This window comes from Mus caroli, chromosome 13 (genome assembly GCF_900094665.2).
Source record: "Mus caroli chromosome 13, CAROLI_EIJ_v1.1, whole genome shotgun sequence".
In the NCBI taxonomy this organism is placed as follows: domain Eukaryota; kingdom Metazoa; phylum Chordata; class Mammalia; order Rodentia; family Muridae; genus Mus; species Mus caroli.
Window position 1 is genome coordinate 45626684 of NC_034582.1, and position 21124 is coordinate 45647807.

The window sequence follows — 21124 nt, forward strand, 5'->3', positions numbered from 1 at the left end:
GTTCCCAACTGAGGTAGACATCTGTGGGTTACATGAGGATATATGGAGAAAGCCTAATATGTAGGAGCTCAAATGACAGTCTCCATTCCCACTGTCAGGGTAAGGAACATGTGGATAAGCCATAAGAGNGTGTGCTGGGGTTTGAGCCTGTTGTTTTCCTCTCTCCTCTCAGGTAGGAGTTCAAAGCCACTATCCCAGTCTTCCAGGTGTGNAGACATAGTTGTCATACAAGGCCACTGAAAACATCTCTGTGCANGCNAGAGCCTAAAACCCTNCNCCAAAGACCACCATCCTATGCTTAAGCTCGTGTCCATCTGGCCTGCTCCATGCAGGGCAATAGCCACCCTCTTTTCTCTCCTCATGCCTTGGCTTCATTAAAGTGAACAGGGCCACAGGCCTGCCTCTGCAGTCACCCGCTTAGTCAAACCCACTCTGGTCCCTTGAACTTGCTGCTCAGCGTTTCTACCTCTATTTCCCCCACGGGACGAGCCTGACAGTTGTGGCGTTAGAGCATGATGCAATGCAGTGAGTGGCTGACCCACGAGAGCATGGCTTCCATTCCATACTGATGGACGAGCATACAGCCATTCATTTTAACATTGCCTGGTCCTCCATAACAGTCTAGGGACAGAGGGTCAGTGTGTGGACCTGCTGCGGAGCTCAATAGATCCCAGTCACTCAATCATCCTTAGCTTATCAGCAAGTCAGAGCATAACACTGTCCCCTGGGGGTTGTGAGAGCCTGGCCTCTTCTGCCTCCTGTTGCCCTTCTTTAGACTTAGGTCAGCATTAAGTCAAAACCAGGCTTCAGGAACCTCATCTTCTACCGCTGCCTGATACTTAGTGGATTCAGAGACATCTTCAGCAATAAGAGTCCAGTAGGGTAGGACTCCATTTACCACCAGTGCTGTCCTGCCAACTCAAGGAGCCACTCTGCCTACCTGAGGGTGCCCAGTCGATACAGCAGGCAGCTTACTCAGCATGGCTTGACACAGCTCCACTGGGTGAGAGTTCTAGTCCCATGACAATCCATTTCCTTGTGGGTCTGATCCCAAAGCTGGCATTGGGCACAAAGTAGAAAAATGACCACTTGCCTTGTGAGGGCTTCTGTGTCTAAGGCCTGGCAGGGCCAACTTATCTTTCCAAAATGGAACAGCGCCATCTCAGTGATCCAATCAATCCCCTGCGTTGGTAGTAAAAAATCAGACCTCCTGGAAACACGTCAGGGGAGGAGATGGCAGTACCACCAGTCACCAGAGCTTCGACCGAGGAAGCTAAGAAGACAAAAAAAAAAAAAAAAAAAACTTAGAGCAGAGCTGCCCAAGGCTAGGCCAGACAGAAGCAGGGATTGTCTCCTCCTGAGCTGGGGCTTCCCTTCTCCTCTCTCCCCACACCTCTCCTACCCAGGACAGGAGCAGCTTTCCAAAGCTACCTCCCATTTGTGCAGCTTTATCCCTAGCACTCCTCATGGCTGCCCATGCCCTGCCCCTCCANCTCCACTCTTCAGGGGACTTGATCCTGCTTATCCACGGCCTCTCTACCACCCAATGCATCCATTCCTCTCCCTCACCTCGGTATCTAGAATTTCCTCAGGACAGATTTTCCTTCTCCCCGCAATCCCCAAACCCCATTCTCTATCCTTCCTCTCCATTCTCTCTTCCCCATAGCCCTTCCTACTTCCCATCCCTTTTTCTATATTTCTCCTTCTCACCCCCTCCTCTGTTTGGACTTACATGATTTCTGTATTTCTCTCCCATGCTGGTCAGTGAGAAGATTGCTAAGTCTGCAGGGACCAAGCTGGTGAATATCTGAAGCTTGTAAGGCCCTCATCTCTGTTTCCAGAGGTGACTGACAGGGGCTTTGTGGGTGCTCAGTCCCACAGGTGCTCAGGATCTAGGGGTGGGATAATAGTGAACTATCTTTTTCTGGCTCCAACATATAATATTGGGACCACAGTGAAGCTGGAGGAGGCAGGAAGTAATAGCTCAGGCCCAGCAGCTGAATGAGTTATGGGATGGGGGCACTGGGCGTGGGGTGGTGGCGTGCCCTGCTGGTGTCTAATGATGTGCAGGGAGGCACACTCCTGCAGTTCTGGCCTTGACCTTTCCTGTGGCTCTCAGTGCACACCAGATCTAAAACAGGCCCATCATTCAAGAACTATAGAACTGGACATGTTCTTCACCCACTACAAAAGATACGTGGAAAGGACTCTATTAGAGACTTTGACATAGACAGGAGTTAGCATGGAACTAACCTGCTATACCACAGCTCATCACCAGAGTCCTCCCTTCTGAACTTGTTTTCCCTTTTACCAAACCCTCCTCCCTCCCCTTCCACCTCAATTTACACACTGTTCTGTCCACTTCCGGCTCAGCTTTCCTGGATCAGGGAGAAATCTCCTTCTAAGGTGAATGACATCACGAGTTTCATGTCCTGTGATATGTGCAAATTGCAAAAGTTATTAAAAGGCAAATATAAAATAAATAGGAAGAAGTAACATAATCGCCTCAGTTATTGGGTTTCCTGCAGACTCCATTGTCCTCTCCTGCCACTGTCTCTTACCTGGGGATATAGCTCTTCTCTCTGAGTCTGGGGGGCAACAGCATAATGTTCTAAGGACATGTATCTATCTCCCTAACCCTTCCAGCCTCTGTGTCAGCTGGACTCAAGGGCTGTGGGCACAACCCGAGGCTGGTACCTGGTGATGTTTGGCCCAGAATGATTCTAGGGAAGGAAGACTGCCCCGTTTCACTTTCATCATTCCTGTGGTTTTCCTGGGACACCAAGTAGGGTNTAACAGGATGCCATGCCAGTGTTACTCTCCCCCAGACGGTTGATTATGATATTGGTACCCACAGCATNACTCTGCAGACCTGGATGGCACAGTTGTCTTCTCCAGGCAGCATTGTTTGCCAGGAAGCTCCTGCAGCTCTTCCACCTCCCTTTCTTATCCTCCTCCTTCAATTGGCTCCTCCCAGATGATAGGAGAGTAAGCAAAGCAGGCTCACTTCTCCTCTTCCCCAGGGACAGGGATGCNGAAGGCCTGCAGGGGTCACTTCAAAACAGGGCTTTGAGCCTCACAGCCTGCTGGCAGGAGTCTGAATAGTTGAGACATATTGTGTGTTGCTTTACCTAACTCACCTTGCTGTTTCTTGCAGGTGTCATGATTTCCCAGACGTTATAGCCATGGCACACAAGATTTCCACAATGCTAGTGATTGGGATTCTGGGGGCTGTCTCTATGGAGGCTACTAGTGAATCTTCTGGACAATCAGATAGTCATGAGTGCCCCTTGATCTGGCCCATAGTCATCCTTGGGGCCCACACAGAGCAAGTACATAAGGAGATATTGCATGATTTTAGATGGTCTTGGTGGTACCTGATAGGGTATGGCTGTGATAAGCCAGTACAGGCCTGAAGGAGTTGATGCTTTGTGTGGTATGCAACCAGTGACTGGGTTATAAATTGCTACACCAAGTAAAGACATGCTGATGGGAAGTCCCTGGTAGCCTCTCCCCTCCAGTTAGTATTTCATAGGCTAAAAGTGAAGGTGGCCAGGGGCCTCCTGCAGCTTTTGCCCAATGCAAAGTCACTGTTCCCCATTGTCTGTCACATCCACTAGGATATTCTCTAGCTTTATTTTTGGGTAGGCATTGAGTGCTGTCACCACCATCTGGTGGAGAAGGAGATGTACCCTGATACAGACAATGCCTCTGTGACACTCTCCAATCTCCCATGCTGCAAATTTCATGATAAAATATGCATTGCTGGTGTGTCAATTAAGTGGAATAGTGTAATGATATTTGGATGTTATCTAGATTCCATGAGATTCACCTGAGTGGTGATGTTAGAGGCCTTGTTGATGCCCTTGATCAAGATCTTCAAGGCTACTTCAGTGTCTGTTTTTATGTGGCAGACATGCTTCATCTCTGCAGATGTGCCACAGTCAAAGATCATTGAGACTTTGTCAATATTTTTGAGGGCTTCCTCATCGTGAGGCTGGCCTCAAGCTCCTCCTCAATTGCCACCACGTTAACTTGTGAAGTGTGATATCACTATACAGTGCTAGATCAAACAAGCAAAGCAGGTCTAGGAGACAAGTACGTGGTCATACATTTCTATATCATAAAAAAAAAAAACAGACTTATTTTGCACAACTGGATGATGACCTTCAAGTTTATAGAAAAATAAGAATAAACCAAATCCCAGAACATAGTCAACTAAGCATAATAAAGATCAGAGCTAGAAATAATAAAGATTATCAAAGTTCATTACATGCATGTATAGACATGTTACAATAAAATTCCTTATCTTGTACAGTTAATATATACTAACATAAGATTTACAATAAGAAAAACCAAAGTTAAAAACGGCAAGCATAAATTGTCTATTTGGCAGTTTGGATGAGGATGACCCCATAGGCGCCTATATATAAAATCTCCAGCTCATAGAACTGTTTGAGAAAGATTAGGGCAAGTTTCCCTCAGGGCAGGTTTCAAAACTTAAGTCTTTCTTTCTACTCTGTGGTTTTTGTCTCAAGATGTAAACACTCAGCTACTGCTCTAGTGCCATGCCTGCCTGCCTGCCTGCTTGTCATGCCCCCTGCCATGATGGTCATGGACTCTAACTGCCTGAAACTGTAATTTCCAGACAAACTCTTCTAAAAGTTACTGAGGTCATGGTGTTTTGTCAGAGCAATGGAAAATTAGCTAAGCATTACAATGGAAAAGAATGTAATAATTAATAAAGGAAAATGAATATGTGTGTGTAAATCACACTCAAAAGCAAAACCAATAAGTAGATAAATAAAAAATGTAAAAACTAAAACAGAACCGCTAAAGTGGTTTGTGTCTTTAATCCTACAAGCAGGGTAAATGGATAACTGTGAACTCCAGGCCAGCCTGCTCTACATAGTGAGCTCCAGGCCAACCTGGCTTACATAGTTTTGAGCCATCCCAGGAACTAGAGTCTCAAAGATAACAAAATAAAGCAAAAAGACAACATCAAAAATCAATGAGCTGACAAATGTACTATGTCAATGTCCAACTGATCAATCAGGAATGCTCACGTTTACCAAAACCAACAACCAAGACCAAGTTTTCTCCAAGCAACAAACAGCTTCTCTGAAGTATAAGCACAAAGCCAGCCGGAGCCAATGTCTCATATGAGCAGGTACCTGTAGCTACTCATGATGGCTCCTTGTGAGGTCACACCAAAAGTAGGCCAAACATGGAAAGTTATAACCCACGTGACTTTCTTCTGTCTCAAGTTATTTTCTCATGGCTGGTCACATCACCCTGACTTGACATGGCACAGAGAAGGAAGAGTTTACTTCAGCTTAGGCTTTCTGAGGGCAGGGACAATATGGTGATAGGCTCAGCTGGTGTCACTGGCAGCAGAGGTGAGGCAGTTGGTTAACACTGCTTCAACTTCCCAGAAGCCCAGTATTACCAGCTAGGCTCCACATTCAAGGGTTTCCCAGCTTCCTAAAACAGTGCTGCCTAATGGGAACCAAAGATACAAACACATGAATAAGTAAAGGATATTTAACATCACCATAAAATGGACCCTTTTCACTTTATTAATGAAAGCATTAGTAATCCTGCTAATGATAGGCTCAGGCAGCTAGCTGTGTATTTCCCTCAGTTAAATGAACTGGCATTTACTCACTACAGAGTGAGTGTAGGGTGCTTCTGTGGTCTTAAGACTTGGGCCCTAAGACTGTCATAATTTGACATGTACAGATCTCGTCCTTCTCTTTACTCTAGGTAAGCGATTCCTTTTTATTTGGATTCAGGTCAATGGCTTTAAAGAATGGTAGCCTCCCACTGAAGCTTCAGTGCACAGGGATTCATGTATACACATCTGGAGGCACCAGATCCTTCTACAGCTGGTTCATGTGCAGGGGAGGGAGATGAGGCCATGTCTGTCATCCCANTTTTAGGAGTTCCACAGTCAAAATGGGAGTCGAGTGTGTTAGGAAGATGACTTAGTGCCTGACCTATGGCACTTATGGTTATAAGTTTAGCTTTCTGCTCCATACTCTTCTTGGACACCCCTCCTGCCCAGCCTTAGATCACCTCATGTTATGCTTTACTTAGCATAAACTCAAAGCCATTGTTTCTATCCCTGGAGGATTCAGAGATCTTTCCAGGTTCAAGCATCTTGGTTGTAATGCACTGAAATGACCCACATGAGACAATTATTGGCAACCATGCTGATTAACCCAATTAAAGGTTTTAAACCCTTTTTATTGATGGCATGACCAAGAACAGTCTTGTGCCTCTGAAATGTTTCTTGGCATCCAAGCTCAGGGGTACAGACTTTTTAAAGGCAAAACTCACAAAGACCATAATTTACATCAAAGTCAAAATCAGATGAGGGTCAAGGAACCTTGACACGTTCATTACTGGCAAAACATACTGGTTATTTCAGACACAGTGTGTTTTTGTTTGTTTGTTTTGTTTTGTTTTGTTGGTTTTTTTTTACTTATGTCTTTTAAATCTATTGTAGTTTACTTATTTTTGGCTAATATATCTGACCCATGCAAATCTCAAATGTGTGGCCATTTTGGACTGAGCTATCCAAGCAAACATGAAATGGAGTCAAAACAAGATGATGTTCCCGTAATCATTTCAGAACCACACAGGTGTGGACCTGACTGGAGAAAATGTCTTCACCTGCACACCAGTGGCAGTAATGATGGTCGATGGCCAAGGATGGGAGGTGTGGACTTGTAGCTGCCCTAACTCCTACAGGAGCACAGAAGAATTCATTACAGACACACAGTACCCAATACTTCCGCTCTTCTAAGGTTAAATTTATGTGTGCGTGGTTTTAACAGAAGCTATAAATTGCAGTAAATATTAGAGGAAGCAATCGATTACAATACAAGATGCATGCCCCTACTCTTTGTCCTACCGCACATCCCATTTCTGGAAAACACCAAATGTGTACATGTTGGCATGGTTGATAATAAATACAATGCAGAATCATAAGCAGGGAGGAGGCTGAAGCCAGAACCCGGCAAGGACCAAGACTGATTGTAAGAGGAGAGGCAGAGAAAAAAAAAAGGTCAATATTCCAACTTCAGTGATCGCTAGGCCAGAGCAGGATCATGTCAAAAGCCAGCAGTGAATGACCAGCCTGGGGAGGCGAGCGCAGGAGCGGAAGTAACCAGCACAATTTTCTCATGTGGGCGGGCTCATCTAACTGTGGAGGAAGCAGACGCGGCGGGGCTAGGGCGTGGCAAGCGGGATGGCGCCGCAGCTTGGCCCGCACGAACTGCAGCACATCTTCTCCTTCCTGGAGGCCCGGGACCTGCTGCGCGCTGCGCAGGTGAACAAGGTGAGGTCCCGGGCAGGGTCGCCCCACCACCGCGCTCCGCAGGCCCGGGGACCAAGGGGCATCTCCTCCAGGGACTGACTTGCCTGGTGGCCTCCGGTGGCACCGCCCTACCCTTCCCGCTGCCTTCTTGACCCGGCCCCTGCCTTGGTGGTCATCTGCCCGGTGCTCTAAATGCCCCACTGTGTGCTTCCTCTCAAAGACTCAGTGCAAGGGCGACTAAATCACAGTTAGTGTAAGGTATTTGTTTTTCCCTGCCAGTTTCACTACTGAACTGTGACCAAAAAGACGCTAAAATCCTCCCTCTTTAATGTCTATCCGAAGAACCCAGTGCAATCCTTGAAGTTAAGTGTCTTGTCTCTTCATTAAGTATTCGGAAGTGTTCAAAAGGTTAGACTCTTTGTTGCTTGAACAGAGCACTTAGATTTGCAGTTTCAAACCTGTTCCGTTTTAAATTTTTTTCTCACAGAAAGAGACCAATACTATTCATTCCAATCTTGACAACTTTGCCAGAACCATCACACTGCAAGTATGCCACTCGCTCTTCTGTTAGGGTCCAAGAATCGCCAAAGAATGATACCCCGACTCAGATAGTTTGCAAAAGCAAAGAGTGTTCATTGAGCTGCATTTCCTGCATGCAGGGGTCTCCCCATTTGGGGATGGAGACTCCTTGTGGTCACCCAAGTTCAGCTTTTATTTTCAGGGGAATTCCAAGAAGGTGTATGGTGTATGTGTCTCTAGGGACCTGACTGATTCTACAATCCATTAGGCCCTGGAGACCTCCCAGGGGGTCACTTACTCATTCTAACTACCTATACTTACTTCAGGCCAGATGACAAGGTGTCTCTGATTGGCTGTCCACTGCTGACCATAAGTTCTTGGATCCAGGTTCTCATTTCTGGGAAAGAGAAACTTAGACCTAGTCTCCCAAACTGCCAGTTTGCAGCCTGTCATGGAGTTAGCCTGACTCTGGCTAGGTCAATCCTTTCACTGCAGACTTCATCAAAGGACCCAGAGTTGACATCTGGCTGTGAGGCTGAAGGTTCTAGGCTAAGGGCATGTGTGCAGATAAGGCATCATCTAGTTTTGTTTTTTTCTTTTGTAGTTCTGGAGGATGCACCTAGGGTCTGGAGCTAGCCATGTACTCTTAGCAGCTGAGGGACCTTCCTGTCTGCCTTTGTGGGTCTTTAATGCTGCAGTAGTTTGACCTGTATCCCTAGCCACATCTTTTTGCTTTGCTGTAATACTTGGAGCTTGCATATTTTTCCTCTGCCTCATTTGCCAAAACTTTGTGAGTGGGAGAACTTACCTCACATCGTAACAATTTGTCATTCTACACCATGTCCCTGTTGTACCCTGGAGAGACAATGGAGGCCATGACTGAACAGTCTGCCTACAACAGACACTATTTAACATCTTGGTTTATGGATTGTGATGGCTAAAGTTATATTTTAAGTTTTAATTACAATGGGTAGGATATATATAGACCAAAAAAAGACCCCCCAAAACAAAAACAAACAAACAACCCCCCCCCCCAAAATGCCTCTATCTTGCAAGCCCCACTCGTCCAAGGACAGATAATTTTCTGGAATGCTGGGGGCTGTTGTTTATGTAAGATAACAAGCCACGTGTTTTCACTTCTGTAAGCAGGGTTGGTTGCCTCAGCTACACGGGATGTGCTTTATCACACGTAGGAGGGAAGTAAGTCAGGCATGTATGCTTGCCCTGATTGGATAAAGGTTGCAAGTATGTAGCCTAGGGGGTTTTGCCTTCATAAGGCCTTGTCTAATCCAGTGCCATACTCTGGGAACACCAGGTATGGAGCTGGCCAGTGTCCATCACCCTGGCCAGTATGCATATCTTGGCCAGTATTTGATAAAGGTTGCTTCAAATTTGGCTCAGAAATTGTAGTAGTAGTAGTGGTGGTGGTGGTGGTGGTGGTGGTGGTGGTGTTAATCTTGCCTGGTGGGCTGAACACAATCACACAGTGAACAGGTAAGTGGTCTCTACCTCTCACAGTATTCAGAAGGCTCAAGTAGCCTATCAGTATTTTTACATGGAGGCTTGGGAGCAGTAGAAGCCACCCAGTGGGGTCCTTTTCCCATTTCTTTCCCAACCAGAACCTCCTCCTCTCACTGAGGCAAATTACTCAATTATCCTTTTCATATTTATGAATCATTTGCATATCCAGTGTGTTTCCCTACATAGATTTAGAACAGCCATCCAGTCTTTGTGTCTCTGAACTCCTGGGCCCCGATTCATCAACCCCACTGAACCCCTCTTTCATCATTTGCTGGTGGTTTGCTTGGTCTGTTGTCTGTTCTCTCCTTTTATTACATTCCGACTGCAGTTTCTTCTCCTCTCTACCCATCTTCTTTCTCCCCTATATCCTCCTCCGTTTCCAACTTCAGACAAGAGCATGCCTCCGGGGGATGATAAGACAAGCTTGGCATGGAGGCCCAGAAGGAGGAAAGGGATCCCAAAAGCAGGCCAAAGGTCAGAGACAGCCTCCATTCCCACTCTTAGGAGTCCCACAGGACCACCAGGTACACAGCCATAACTTATGCACAGGGCCTTGGTCAAACACACACAGGCTCCCTGATTGTCAGTCTGTCTCTGTGAGCCCCTAGGAGCCCAGCTTAGTTGACTCTGTTGGCCAGTTCTTGCCTGTCCAGTCCTCCTTCCCCTCTTCTGAAGGATTCCCCGAGCTCCGCCTAATATTTGGCTGTGGGTCTCTGTGTCTTCTCACATCAGTTGCTGTTTGAAGCCACTCTGATGAGTTATGCTAGGCTCGGGTCTGTTCTTCTGACTGGCCCATTTGGTGGTCTGTTGTTTTGAATGCTCCAGGTTGAGCTGTGTTGAATGTTGGCCTGGTTTTGTTCTTTCTTGCCTCCATGGGATTTGGCAGGCCAGGGTGCTAAATGGTTATTGACTGACCAGATCCTGTCTTCCCCACTCCTTGTTCTAGGTCTGGAATGAGGTTTCAAAGACCAAGGAACTGTGGAGGTGAGTGAAGAAGAGCCAAGGGTGTTCTGCAAAGGAGAGGCGCTCACCAGAAGGGGCTCCAGGTGCTCTCAGCACTTTTGCTTCTATTGAAGTCCGAGAAAGGATTATATCCCAGGTTCTTACCATGAGGAAACTCCTTTGTGGTTAATAATGTAAGACTTTTTATCAACAGGATTGCCAAACTCAACCTGCTGGATTCATTTCCTGTGGGTTCTGTCAGTATAATCAAATTACTTTTAAAAAATCAAACCAAAACATCCATTTTATAGCTAGGATGGTCTTATACTTAGTTTGTAGCACAGGCTAGTCTTGAACTTACGATCTTCCTGCCTAACCCCGCCCCTCCCCCCTCCCCCGCTCCCTCAATGTTGGAATTGCAAGCAAATGCCACACTGTGCCCAACTCAGATTTCTTTTAACTACACAGCAGCATAAAAATGTAAGATTATATAAAATGAAAAAAAAATCACAGTTGAAAATAGAAATAGTTAAAACATTGAATGTTCTAAGCCCCTCTACTTTATTCCTTCTTTGGAGCCTGTTATCCTTTTATTTTATACTAGGATAACACTACCAGCAGCCGGAGGAGGGGCAACAGATGAGTCCTCTCTGGCTGAATGTAGGGCAGGCAGCCTTGAGGATTTTAGTTACCGTAATGGAAAGCAACTGTTCAAACATGAAGTGTCTTCAGAAGCTGGGGGGGGGGGATCTTTGCTTTTATTTGGTCCCAGAATTCTCGGTTATTTCAGGGCTACTTTGGCATATTCAGTTTTCAGCATCATATAACTGTTGGTTCTCATTAGCTTTTATAACTAATATTGATTTGATAAACAGTCTCAGTCAGGTTTGAAGCAAACTTTTATTGGAATCTATTCTTTCATCTCTTTGAAGAACACTGACTCTTAGGGGACGGTAGGTAATGTAGGTGAAGGTAGGTCTTGCCTAGTATGTGGCTCAATGAAATCATCTGAATGGATGAACTGCCCGGCCCAGCTGCCTCTGTAGCCCCTGAGTGTGCACATTTACAAGCCAGGGTAGATAGAGCTTTCCCCGAGAGAAATACTGTTCTTGAGAAATTAGCAGAAAATTCCTTTCTCATCACCTAACTTCCTTACAGTATCTCCATCCTTGTAACTGCATTTTTCTCTTGTTTGTTCTCTGTTCTTGTAATGTAACAACATGATGTTTCAATGCTGAGAGCTGCCAGTCCTATGCAGGCCAAACAGAATCATTCGGCAGCCCTTTTTGTCCGGAGCTGGTCAGCATGCTTTCCCAGGAGACCAGAGATTTAAAGACCACATTTGCCTAGACATGTGAGCACTGGAGTCTTGTGTGCCACACACTAGAGAGCCTACACACAGAGTCCGACTCATGGGTGTATCATGGGTATCTGAGTTAGGGTTTCTATTGCTGATGAAACACCATAACCAGAAAGCAAGCTCAGCATTAGGAACTCAAGCAGGGCAGAATTCTGGAGGCAGGAAGTGAGGCAGAGGCCATGGGGTGGGGGTGGGGGTGGGGAGATGCTGCTTATTGGCTTGCTTCCCCAGGCTTGCTTGGCCTGCCTGCCTTATAGAACCCAGGACCACCAGCCTAGGGATAGCACTATTCACTATGGCTGGGCCCTCCCACCCTTGATCACTAATTGAAAAAAATGTCTTATAGCTGGAGCTCATGGAGGCAGTTCCTCAACTGGGGCTCCTTCCTCTATGATGACCCTAGCTTGTGTCAACCCTAGCTTGTGTCTCAGTTGACACACAAGACCAGCCAGTACAGTACATGTGCAAAGTAAGATAGGATATAGGACAGTTTGTGGTGGTGTTGGTGGTCAGGTTCTTTCCCATCTGACCACATTCTCCTCTTCCTGAAATGACCAGTGACGGGTAGCAGCAGTGTATTCTGTTAGCTCCAGTTCTGAAAGCTATTTACCTCTCCAATCAGACTTCCACTGCTCTCGCACTCAGTTCCCATGGCACCATTAGCTGCTGCTCTCCTGAACTCCAGACAGTAGCTTGAATTCACATGAAGAAACACCATATGTAAAACCAGTGTCCAGGTGGTCTGAATGCTTTTTGTAACCTTTTCTCCTGTTGTATAAAAGCAGGAAGTATGACCACCCCTGTCTCCTGCTCTCTTCTCTCCAGCTGGAGTCTAAGTAAACATACCACACATGTTTACCTTGCGATTCTTACACATGGCTTTTTCTTTTGTAAGACAGGATCTTTCCTCACAGCCCAGGCTGGGTCAGGCTCAGCACCTATAATTGTCTCAGTCTATCAGGCTCTAAGTGTGCACCTTTCCACCAGCATAGAGAGTCTCTTAATGTGATTTATGATACATACTAAAGGAGGTAGGGCAGAAACAGATATGTATGAGCAAATGTTTTACTTACTACTGAAAATTGATTGTGTACTAATCAAAAGTATCCCTCCATATGTAAAGTCCAAGTTATAATCTTTAAGCCAGCTACTAAAAAGTAACTAATAATTTGAAGAAATGACCAAGAAATTGAAACAGTACATTAGAGTGAACTTAACACAGAAGATGACAGTAATGAAATATGGAGGGGCTTACTCCAAGAGATCATTAAAATAATGAAAAGTATGATTATACAACCTAACAAAAAGGTGAAGGAGCTGCAGAACTGGCGAAGAAAAGTGGTCCAGTTTAATGCTGTATACATGAAATACACTTAGTTTTCTTTTTTTTTTTTTTTTCCTTTATAAGATGTGGAGATCAAATGCAGTATGTATGCTTGGCAGGCACTCCTCTCTGAGACAGACTTTGGATTATAAGACATAATATGCTGAACGCAAGATTTTTGGAAGAAGATATACTCGTGCAGACAGTAATGAAAAAAGCTAAATGACGTCACAGGGTAGACTTTGGGATCAGGGGTGTAAAGAAGTGTCATATGTTGATAAACAGGTGAATCTAGAGATGATCTGACCCCTGGCAATAGCAAGGAGACACGGGAAGGACCAACAGCTGAAAGGGCAAGTGGGCAGATTGACTTGAATCCCAGTCCTTTAGTGTCCCCAAGAGAGACGGTGGTGAGCACCTCCTCCAGAGGGCTGCCATGAAGGGCAGCTTGTCATAGAAAAGGCACACGTGGTTCACATGCCACCACTCACTCACTATCAGCACTGCACCTGTTTAACAGAGGAGGAAGTTGAGGCCCTGTTAGGCACAGTGGATTATCCAGAGTTTCAAAGGCAGAAAGAGGGGAGGCCGGAATTCAAAGCTAGATCTGGTTTTAGAATCCCTGACTCTTGTATCCCGCCTAAGCGTGTGCGTCTGTGTTTCAGGCAGCTGTGTCTGAGGCGATGGGCCTCCTGCAAGGCCTTCCCAGTGGTCGTGGGCACACAGACATGGGAACAGTACTATTTCTGCCGGTCTGAGCTAGAGTTCCGTATGGAATCTGGGCGGCCACAGGATTTCATCTGCAAAGCTATTTCTGGGCACACAGGTATGGGCTGGAGAGTATAGGAGCTATGTCCACTCCCACTGCCTCCTCCCCGCCGCCCGCCCTTCCTGATCAAGTTTCAAGGTACTTGGCATCTCAGCAAATGCCAGTTGATGAAGGCAGGTCTCCTAGATGCTATGTCATTTGTGTCACACCGTGGGAGGAAAGGATAAGTTATCTCCTTTTCAGCAGGCTGAGAAATTAAGACAAGCCAGGCCTTGGTAGTTAGGAGTAGGTTCCGGTCTCTGGAGAGCTCACCCAGTAGCTGAGTGGTTACAAGTTCCCCCTGTCTCTTTATGTCCCCACCAAGCAAGCACTCAATGTGTTCCTGAAACTGGAGAAGAGGAACACTTGTGTGTTAGATCTGAGTCCATCTATGTCTGTCTCCCTTCCAGGAATGATAGAACAGCTGGCCTACGTCTCACCCCATGAGTACCGCTTTGATGAAGGGGCAAGGTCCGTGGTTTGCACCGTGTCTTCAGACTGTACCGTGCGTGCCTGGGATCTGCAGGAGGTGAGCTGCCCGCTGGGGAGGGAACGTTTGGTTTGATGCAGGGCAGGTGCCCCATTTATGCAGATGAGCAATCTGAGCTGTGCCTTCAGCTGTCACCAGTAGGACATAACTGCTAACCAGCTCAGTACAGGGGACTTTTGAAACCTGAGTGTAGCCTATTTTGTGTGACACGTGCTTGGCTTGTCTCTTGGGACCCGACTTTGCTGATGGGGGGGGGGTCTTGTGGCCTGTGCCTGGGATGACAGCTGCCTTGCCACTCCTCACAGCAGGCTACCTAGTCAGGGTCCTGCAGTGTGTGTATGTGTGTGTGTGTTTGTGTGTGTGTGTGTGTGTCTCACTATCATTTCTCCTTTAAGCAGTCAGTTGTTGAAGCTGATGCTGTGTCACACTGCGACTGTCCTTCCCAGTAGCACGGTATTTGCCTGAGCTCTTTGGAGGTGACAGAACGTGGGATCTGTGGTCCTCTACTGAAAGGTTCTAATGGAGGGGTTGGCACCCTTCCCTTTTCCACCATATGGTATTTAAGGACGTGGAAAGAGAACCTTTACCAGATAACGAGACTTCCCTGAACCTTCATGGTGGACTCTTCTAGCTCCAAAGATGTGAGAAACCCCATTTCTATACTTTTGTTCAAATTGTTTAGTGTTGGGCATTTTGTTACAGCAGCCCAAGTAGTCACAGTATGTACCCCTTTGTTGGTCGGCTTCTGTCATGTAGCACATGCTTTACGGTTCCTCCCTGTGGTTTGTCGGGTCTTGTGTGGCTCAGGCTGGCCTGAAACTGGGGATTTTTCTGCTTCCCCAGTGTTGACATCCCAGAGATGTGCGGCCCACAGCTGGCCTCTTTGTGTGTTTTTGAGCCTTGAAAGCTTCTGAAACAAAAATGGGCAGGCTGGGAGTTTAGTGAGTGGGCAGCACTTGCCTGGCATGGGTAAGGTTTGGGGTTCAATCCCTAGAAAGTCACTTCGCCATAAATAAATAACAACAGAAGCACAAAGAGAAACTAGCCAATTCCAGTGAACACACACTCTCCATCCCTTTGTCCTAATCCTTCAAATAACAACAGTGTTAACAGTTTGGCCTCTCTCCTGTTCTTCTCTCTGGCTTTTTGATACCAGGTTGGATTTTGCCCTGCAGTTCCAGCTGGCCTGGAGCTTAGGGCAGTCTTCCCAGCCTTTCCTCCAATCACTGGGGCAGCAGTCCTGAGACACCATGCCTGGCTTATTTTACTTACTTTCATAATGGTAGTTTGCATCCATCCACACCCTGCTTAAAGATGGGATTCATTAAGCATTTTTTTTTGAAGGTTTACTGTTTGTGTATGTATGTGCCTGTGAGATCATGGCGGTCAGATAAGGGCGTCAGGTCCCCGAGAGCCAGAGTTCTAGGCTTTTCTCTCTTATTCAGTCCGGGACTCCAGCTTATCAAATTGTATCACTTCAGTTAACCCAATCTAGAACCTCCCTCTCACATGGGACACAGGTTTGTTTCCTGGGTGATCCCAGAACCACACAGTTGGATCACCATCTGTGTGCTACAGACTGGTAGAGTGGGCCCAGGCAAACCTACGCCGATTGAGAAAAGTCCTATGTATCTATGAAATAAATGGATCCCTGTGTCAATCTGTTAATGTTAATTTTGTTGTTGCCAGGGCTCCGAGATCTGGTCGAGTGCTGTGCAGCCTGCTCCTCTGGTGAATGTGGTGGCCTATCCTCAGCTGCAGCTGGTTGTCACTGTGGACACACAGGGCTTAATCATGGGGTGGAAGGCAGAGACCGGGTCTCAGTGGGCCTCCTTCAGCTTGCCGGCCTCCTGTTCTTCAATGGAGGCCTGTGACCACCCGGAGGGCCCCTTCTTGCTGGTGAGTGACACACATACACACACACACACACACTCACACGTTCTCAGGAACCCCTATGGTGGGTAGAGTCTGAGTCCCTCTTGAAAGCAGGCACTGCTGCTCTGCCGCCTCTTTGTACACCACATGGAATGCAGGCTCGTCTGTCCTTCAGACTTGTGTGGCATCAACTGTTCCCTGTAGCCTCTGCAGTTGTGCTGGGTGCCTGCTGTGTGAGTTCATGTGTTTTTGTAGCCACGGTGCCTCTGCTTTCCTGTGTGCTGACAGGGGCTCCAGTCCCCTGTCTGCACTGTTTCTTCTCGCCTTCATTCTTTACAGCTTTTTATGAGGGGCAGGGCCCCTGACCTTCAGGGCGGGGCTACCTTCTACCATGTGTTCTTCAGCTTGTCTGTCCACTTTTCACACATGAAGTGGGAATGGGCTTTGAACTGGTTTCCAGAGTTTGGTGGTTATATTTCAATTTTGTTAAACATTTTAAATATGCATACTCGACCTAATAATTGTAATTTAAGGCATCCCCCTGAATGTATGCTGTGTATATACAGGGTCTAGGCAGGAGCACTCATTGTAGCAATAGATATAATAACTTTTGTACTCCTGGCTGACCTTCCCGAATTAGTAACCTTTGTAAATTGCCGTCAGTGCCAGAGGAAACATTGTAATTGTAAAACACACAGGCAAGCTGCTTGTGTCCTAGACAGGAAGGGCAGTGGAGGCTCATATCAGTCTCCTGCAGGGGACGTCGGCTCTGCTCTGAACACTTAACATTGCTGTGGGCTGTGCCCACCCTTCAGTGGGGGACACAGCTCTACCAGAATGTGATGGTACGCCTCATTGTCACATTCTTTCTGTTCCAGGTAGCCTGTGATGAAGGGACCCTCTACACTATGACAGTACCTCAGCTGCAAGTGGTCTCCAGAATAGCCGCATTTCCTCACTCCTCTGTGAGCCTCACGTGCTCCCCTGACACACAGTGGGTATTTGTGTCTGCACAAGGCTCAGACTTAGGCCCAAAGGTCAGTGCCTGGGAGCCCAGTTCCTGGTAAACCTAATGTAGTGGGAGGTGGCTTAAAGAGCTTGCACCCTGAGACTACAGGCTGGAGGCTCTCAGGCCATCACAGGGTCAGGAAGGAGTGTGACTCCCATGCAGGAAACCCAGCCCTGTTATCCTCTGCTCTTCCCTGTCACTATGTTGTGAGCTAGAAGGGTCAGCTCTCTGCTGGGAAGGGCAAAGTCAGCTTTGACTAGGTTTGGGTTTGGGCGTCAACACCAGGGTGCTCCTAAAGTGCTGTCTGTGTGCTGAGGATGGGGTAAAGACTAGAGTGAGCAGTGAGGCCGGTGCAGGTGCTGGGGAAGAGGGCTGGTGACGTGTGGGGGTGCAGGTCTGCCCTGCTTCCTCCTCTGTGGTCTGGAACAATGCCCCGCAAGTCACAAAGTGTTAACCGTGACCTGGTTCATAGGCACAGAGATGTTGTTATGCCCAATTCACAGGAACTTAAGGAGACTGCCAGAAATTGCCACACCAATGTAAACACAAAGAGCCTTTAATATGAGTCCAGACTCGGATCACAACCTTCCCTGCTCTGCAGGTTAGGAATGTCATGCTTGAGTCTAAGGGTTCAGGGTATATATGGGAGAATGCATAAGCAGGGGCTCTCGAGCCTTGGCGTTACATGATTGGGTAGAGGGTAAAGGACTGCCATCCTTCAGAATGATAACATTCGCTCAGACTGGGAGGAGGAACCATGCAGCTGGAAAAGGACCTTTTTGACCTGGGAGAAAATAATTTATTCTGTTATCGGAGGCTAGTGGGTTTTTGCAAATCAGTCCCAGCTGTCTGGGAGCACTTAATTGCTTCTTTCCCATAGTTCAAGAATGAGGGCCTTATCACTTCAAGGACATGAATTTCTGCCTCCTTCAAAGGCAGGAGCCATCTGCACCAGGGGAATGCTGGCTGTTTGATTTTAACACAGAGGGGAGTGCAAATCTCAGCACCAGGGGTTAATGCTGAGAGTGGAGACTAGGATGGGCTGCCTTTCCTCTGCCCTCTTCACAGGCGGGAGGCATCTGCACAGGGCGAGGGAAAGGAAGTGCTGGCCATTTAGCTCAGCACGGGGACAAGAGAGTGCAAGTGTGGGATTTGATGCCAAGGATTAATTAACGCAGAGATGAGGGCAGGTTACCTCTTCAATGTCCAGTCACTTGCCAGAGGTGAAACCCTTACTGAGTGCCAGGACCTAAACTAAAAAGTTAGAGCATAGAAAGAAGAGCTAGTAGAACACAGGAAGGAGACCTGGGAGCTAGGGAGGAAGATCATTAGAGAATAGCAGTTTGGTACAGAGGAGATAGGATGCTGCAGCCCACAGCCTAGAAGGGGGACATGAAGTTGAGCTCGATTGCCCAGTTAGGCCTAGTGGGCAGCCAGCTGTCCAGGCAGTCCTACCAGAGGCTGAAGTCAGCCTGGGGCTGGAGGGTTTTGGGAACTCTCAGGCTCCTTACCACACTGTGACCATATACGGGTGTTTCAACAGGTGTTCTACACTCAGCCCTTGCTGCACCTATCAGAAGACAGACTTCCTGTCTCCACCACCCTTCCCATCAGGCGGGGCTCCAGAGCCTGCTGGGCTCCAGATGAGGCAGCCAGACTGATGGTGATACACAGAGATGACGGTGGTGTGCGTCTGGTTATCACTACCTTTGAGTTAAAGGCCACCAAGTCCAGGGACAGAGTGAGCATTCTTGGTAAGGTCCCTGTGCTGGCCACAGCGACAGGCTGCTCACGGTTCCTCTAGAACAGTCTCTTTTCCCTTCCGGGGAAGGAGAGGCAGAGTGGCCTGGATGCTTTGCTGCATGTTTCATGTACCAGGGGGGCGGGGGGGGGTGCTCAGTACATGTTGGTCCCTGTGTGGTGCTGGGCTTCAGAAGTAAATTCCACACCCACACCCATGGTCTCTTCCTCTGTGGGCGGGGCCACCCCAGCATTTTGCTGCCTGGACTGAGCATTAGGGGTCTGGCTGATTGGCTCAGGGGCAGGGGCCGAGCTCTCGAACTGCAAGAGCCCTACATTTTTTTTCAGTACACCAGATTGTCCGGTGAGGCACATAGCCACACCAGAGAAGCAACCTGTATGCTTTTGTTCTCCCAAGCACAGCAGCTGGCCAGCTTCCACCTGCCGGACACTATGACGCCTCACCTCATGCAGGGCCATGGCTCCCAAACGATCCTGCTCACCTCCAGGTCAGAGCTGGTGCTCTTCACCATACATGGCCTGCAGCTGATGGCCTTCCAGGACCACCAGAGGCCCATCACGTCTATGTGGGTGGTGAGTGTGGCACCTCCTGCCTGAGGCATACTTTCCACTCTTGGGAATCCACAGCTGTAGCTCACTTGACTTCATTTCAAGGACCCAGACCGTGTCATCACTGCTGCCTTGGACCTGTCCTTGCGTGTCTATGTGTGGAATAAAAAGAACACCTCACCTGTTCTCAAGAGCTGTTACCATTTGCTCGGGGGATCTCACAGATGGGCCAGGTAATTTAATTGACTATTCTCCAGCCCTGTGTCTGTAGAATAGAAAAGCACTGGGTTTCTTTCTTTTGGAACAAGTTTTGTCATGTTGCTCCAGGCTGGTTTCGAACTTCCAGCATAAAGTGTTCCTCCTCCTCATTCCTCTGAATAGCTGAGACCAGATGTGCATCTCACATGGTTCTAAAGCAATTGTTGGGAAGGGTGTTAGTAAATATAGCCTCATTACCCGGGTCTCAAGATGAGCCACTGTGCACATCCTGTTTTTCTGCCACATATCAGAGTTTTCAGTTCTCACTGTGTGCTGTATGTTGTCTCTTGTATTGTACAAAACCAGCCCATGCTGGTACTACCCACACTTTGCAAATGAAATAGCTGAGAGATTTAGATGTTTTGTGCATAGTCCACAGAGAACATGGGGCGGGATCCAGATTAGACCTTGAAAAGGTCCTGGGAGCCCTTACAGGCAGGCACACCACCTTTGACCACTGTAGGCCCACTGTAAACACACAGAACATTTCTCCCGATGTTTCTCACAGCGTCGGGGGCATCGTGATTCAAGCGGCACTGCTGTAGGAACCCAACCTGACCTTCCTGCTAAACATGTATAGCCTTTTCAGTCATGGCAGTGGGCTGGATGGGGTTGAGAAGGTGCAGGTGTCTGCTTTTATTCCACAGTTAATGCCTGGCGTGTCCTCCTCCTTTGTAGTGGATTCACCCACGTGAAGAGCGACAGCAGAAGCATTGCTGGGGTGGAAGCCAGGAGCACTGGGACAAGTATCCTGAGGTCATACTGCTTCAAGGTTAAGCTTGGCTAGGCGCCACCAGTTGAAGATGCTCTGGCTTGGTGTGCGTGCAAAGTCCTTACCAAAGATGTTGTCAACTTTGGAAAAAAAAAACTAGCAAGATGCCTGCTTCCTAGCAAGATGCCTGCTGCCTTCTCACAGAGAGCCAATGAATTGGTTTCTGTCATCTTACGTTTCACTGTCCTGCTCAGACAAAAAAGGGAGGTGAAGTCCCCTCTTCAGGCGGTTTCCCAGGTGGCACTGGTCACAGACAGAGTGGACTGTTTGTGGTAGTGCTGAATTTACAGCCTGCTCGTTTGCAGTGTCCAGATGGCAACAGAGTTGTTTTTGTTATCAAGAATGTAATTAAAATATTTTTATTTGCCTGTGCTGTAGAGACACATTCATACATGAACTTTGCTGTCATTGAGATGAATTCTGTGAGATCATCTCAAAAAAACTCAAGGTCACCAACAAAGCAGAGTGACGGTGGCAGCTTTAGAGTTGGCCAGCATGGGGGCCCTGGCTGCGTTAGTGGGTGCCCACTAGGCTTCTTAACTGCAAGCAGTATGTGCTGGCAGTCACCCACTGAAACCGAAAATGGACCTTGGTGGATGTCAATAGGGCACC

The 21124-nt window shown here is 47.5% G+C and overlaps 1 protein-coding gene across 6 annotated transcripts; it reads left to right on the plus strand.

Moving 5' to 3' along the window:
- The first annotated feature begins 7220 nt into the window (after positions 1-7220).
- LOC110308173 (F-box/WD repeat-containing protein 12-like) lies at positions 7221-20897 on the plus strand. 6 transcript variants are annotated; one of them, XM_021180557.2, is made up of 10 exons: positions 7221-7345; positions 10311-10348; positions 13656-13816; positions 14209-14327; positions 15978-16187; positions 17042-17200; positions 18716-18926; positions 19331-19506; positions 19588-19715; positions 20419-20897. In XM_021180557.2, the coding sequence occupies exons 1-10, from the start codon at positions 7256-7258 to the stop codon at positions 20525-20527; spliced, it is 1401 nt and encodes a 466-aa protein (XP_021036216.1). In that variant the 5' UTR covers positions 7221-7255; the 3' UTR covers positions 20528-20897. The 6 variants fall into 6 exon arrangements, 4 of the variants coding, with proteins under 4 accessions (XP_021036216.1, XP_021036219.1, XP_029324520.1 ...); XR_003834687.1 differs by having other exon boundaries at positions 7236-7345; positions 19336-19506; positions 20419-20505; XR_003834686.1 differs by having other exon boundaries at positions 7236-7345; positions 19336-19715; positions 20419-20505.
- The last annotated feature ends 227 nt before the right edge of the window (positions 20898-21124 follow it).

Excerpts from the sequence above, each read along its gene's own strand:
- LOC110308173 (XM_021180557.2), top strand. The coding sequence starts at position 7,256 with ATGGCGCCGCAGCTTGGCCCGCACGAACTGCAGCACATCTTCTCCTTC. Across the intron at positions 7,346-10,310 it reads GCGCTGCGCAGGTGAACAAG|GTCTGGAATGAGGTTTCAAA; the intron begins GTGAGGTCCCGG and ends TCCTTGTTCTAG. Across the intron at positions 14,328-15,977 it reads GTGCCTGGGATCTGCAGGAG|GGCTCCGAGATCTGGTCGAG; the intron begins GTGAGCTGCCCG and ends TGTTGTTGCCAG.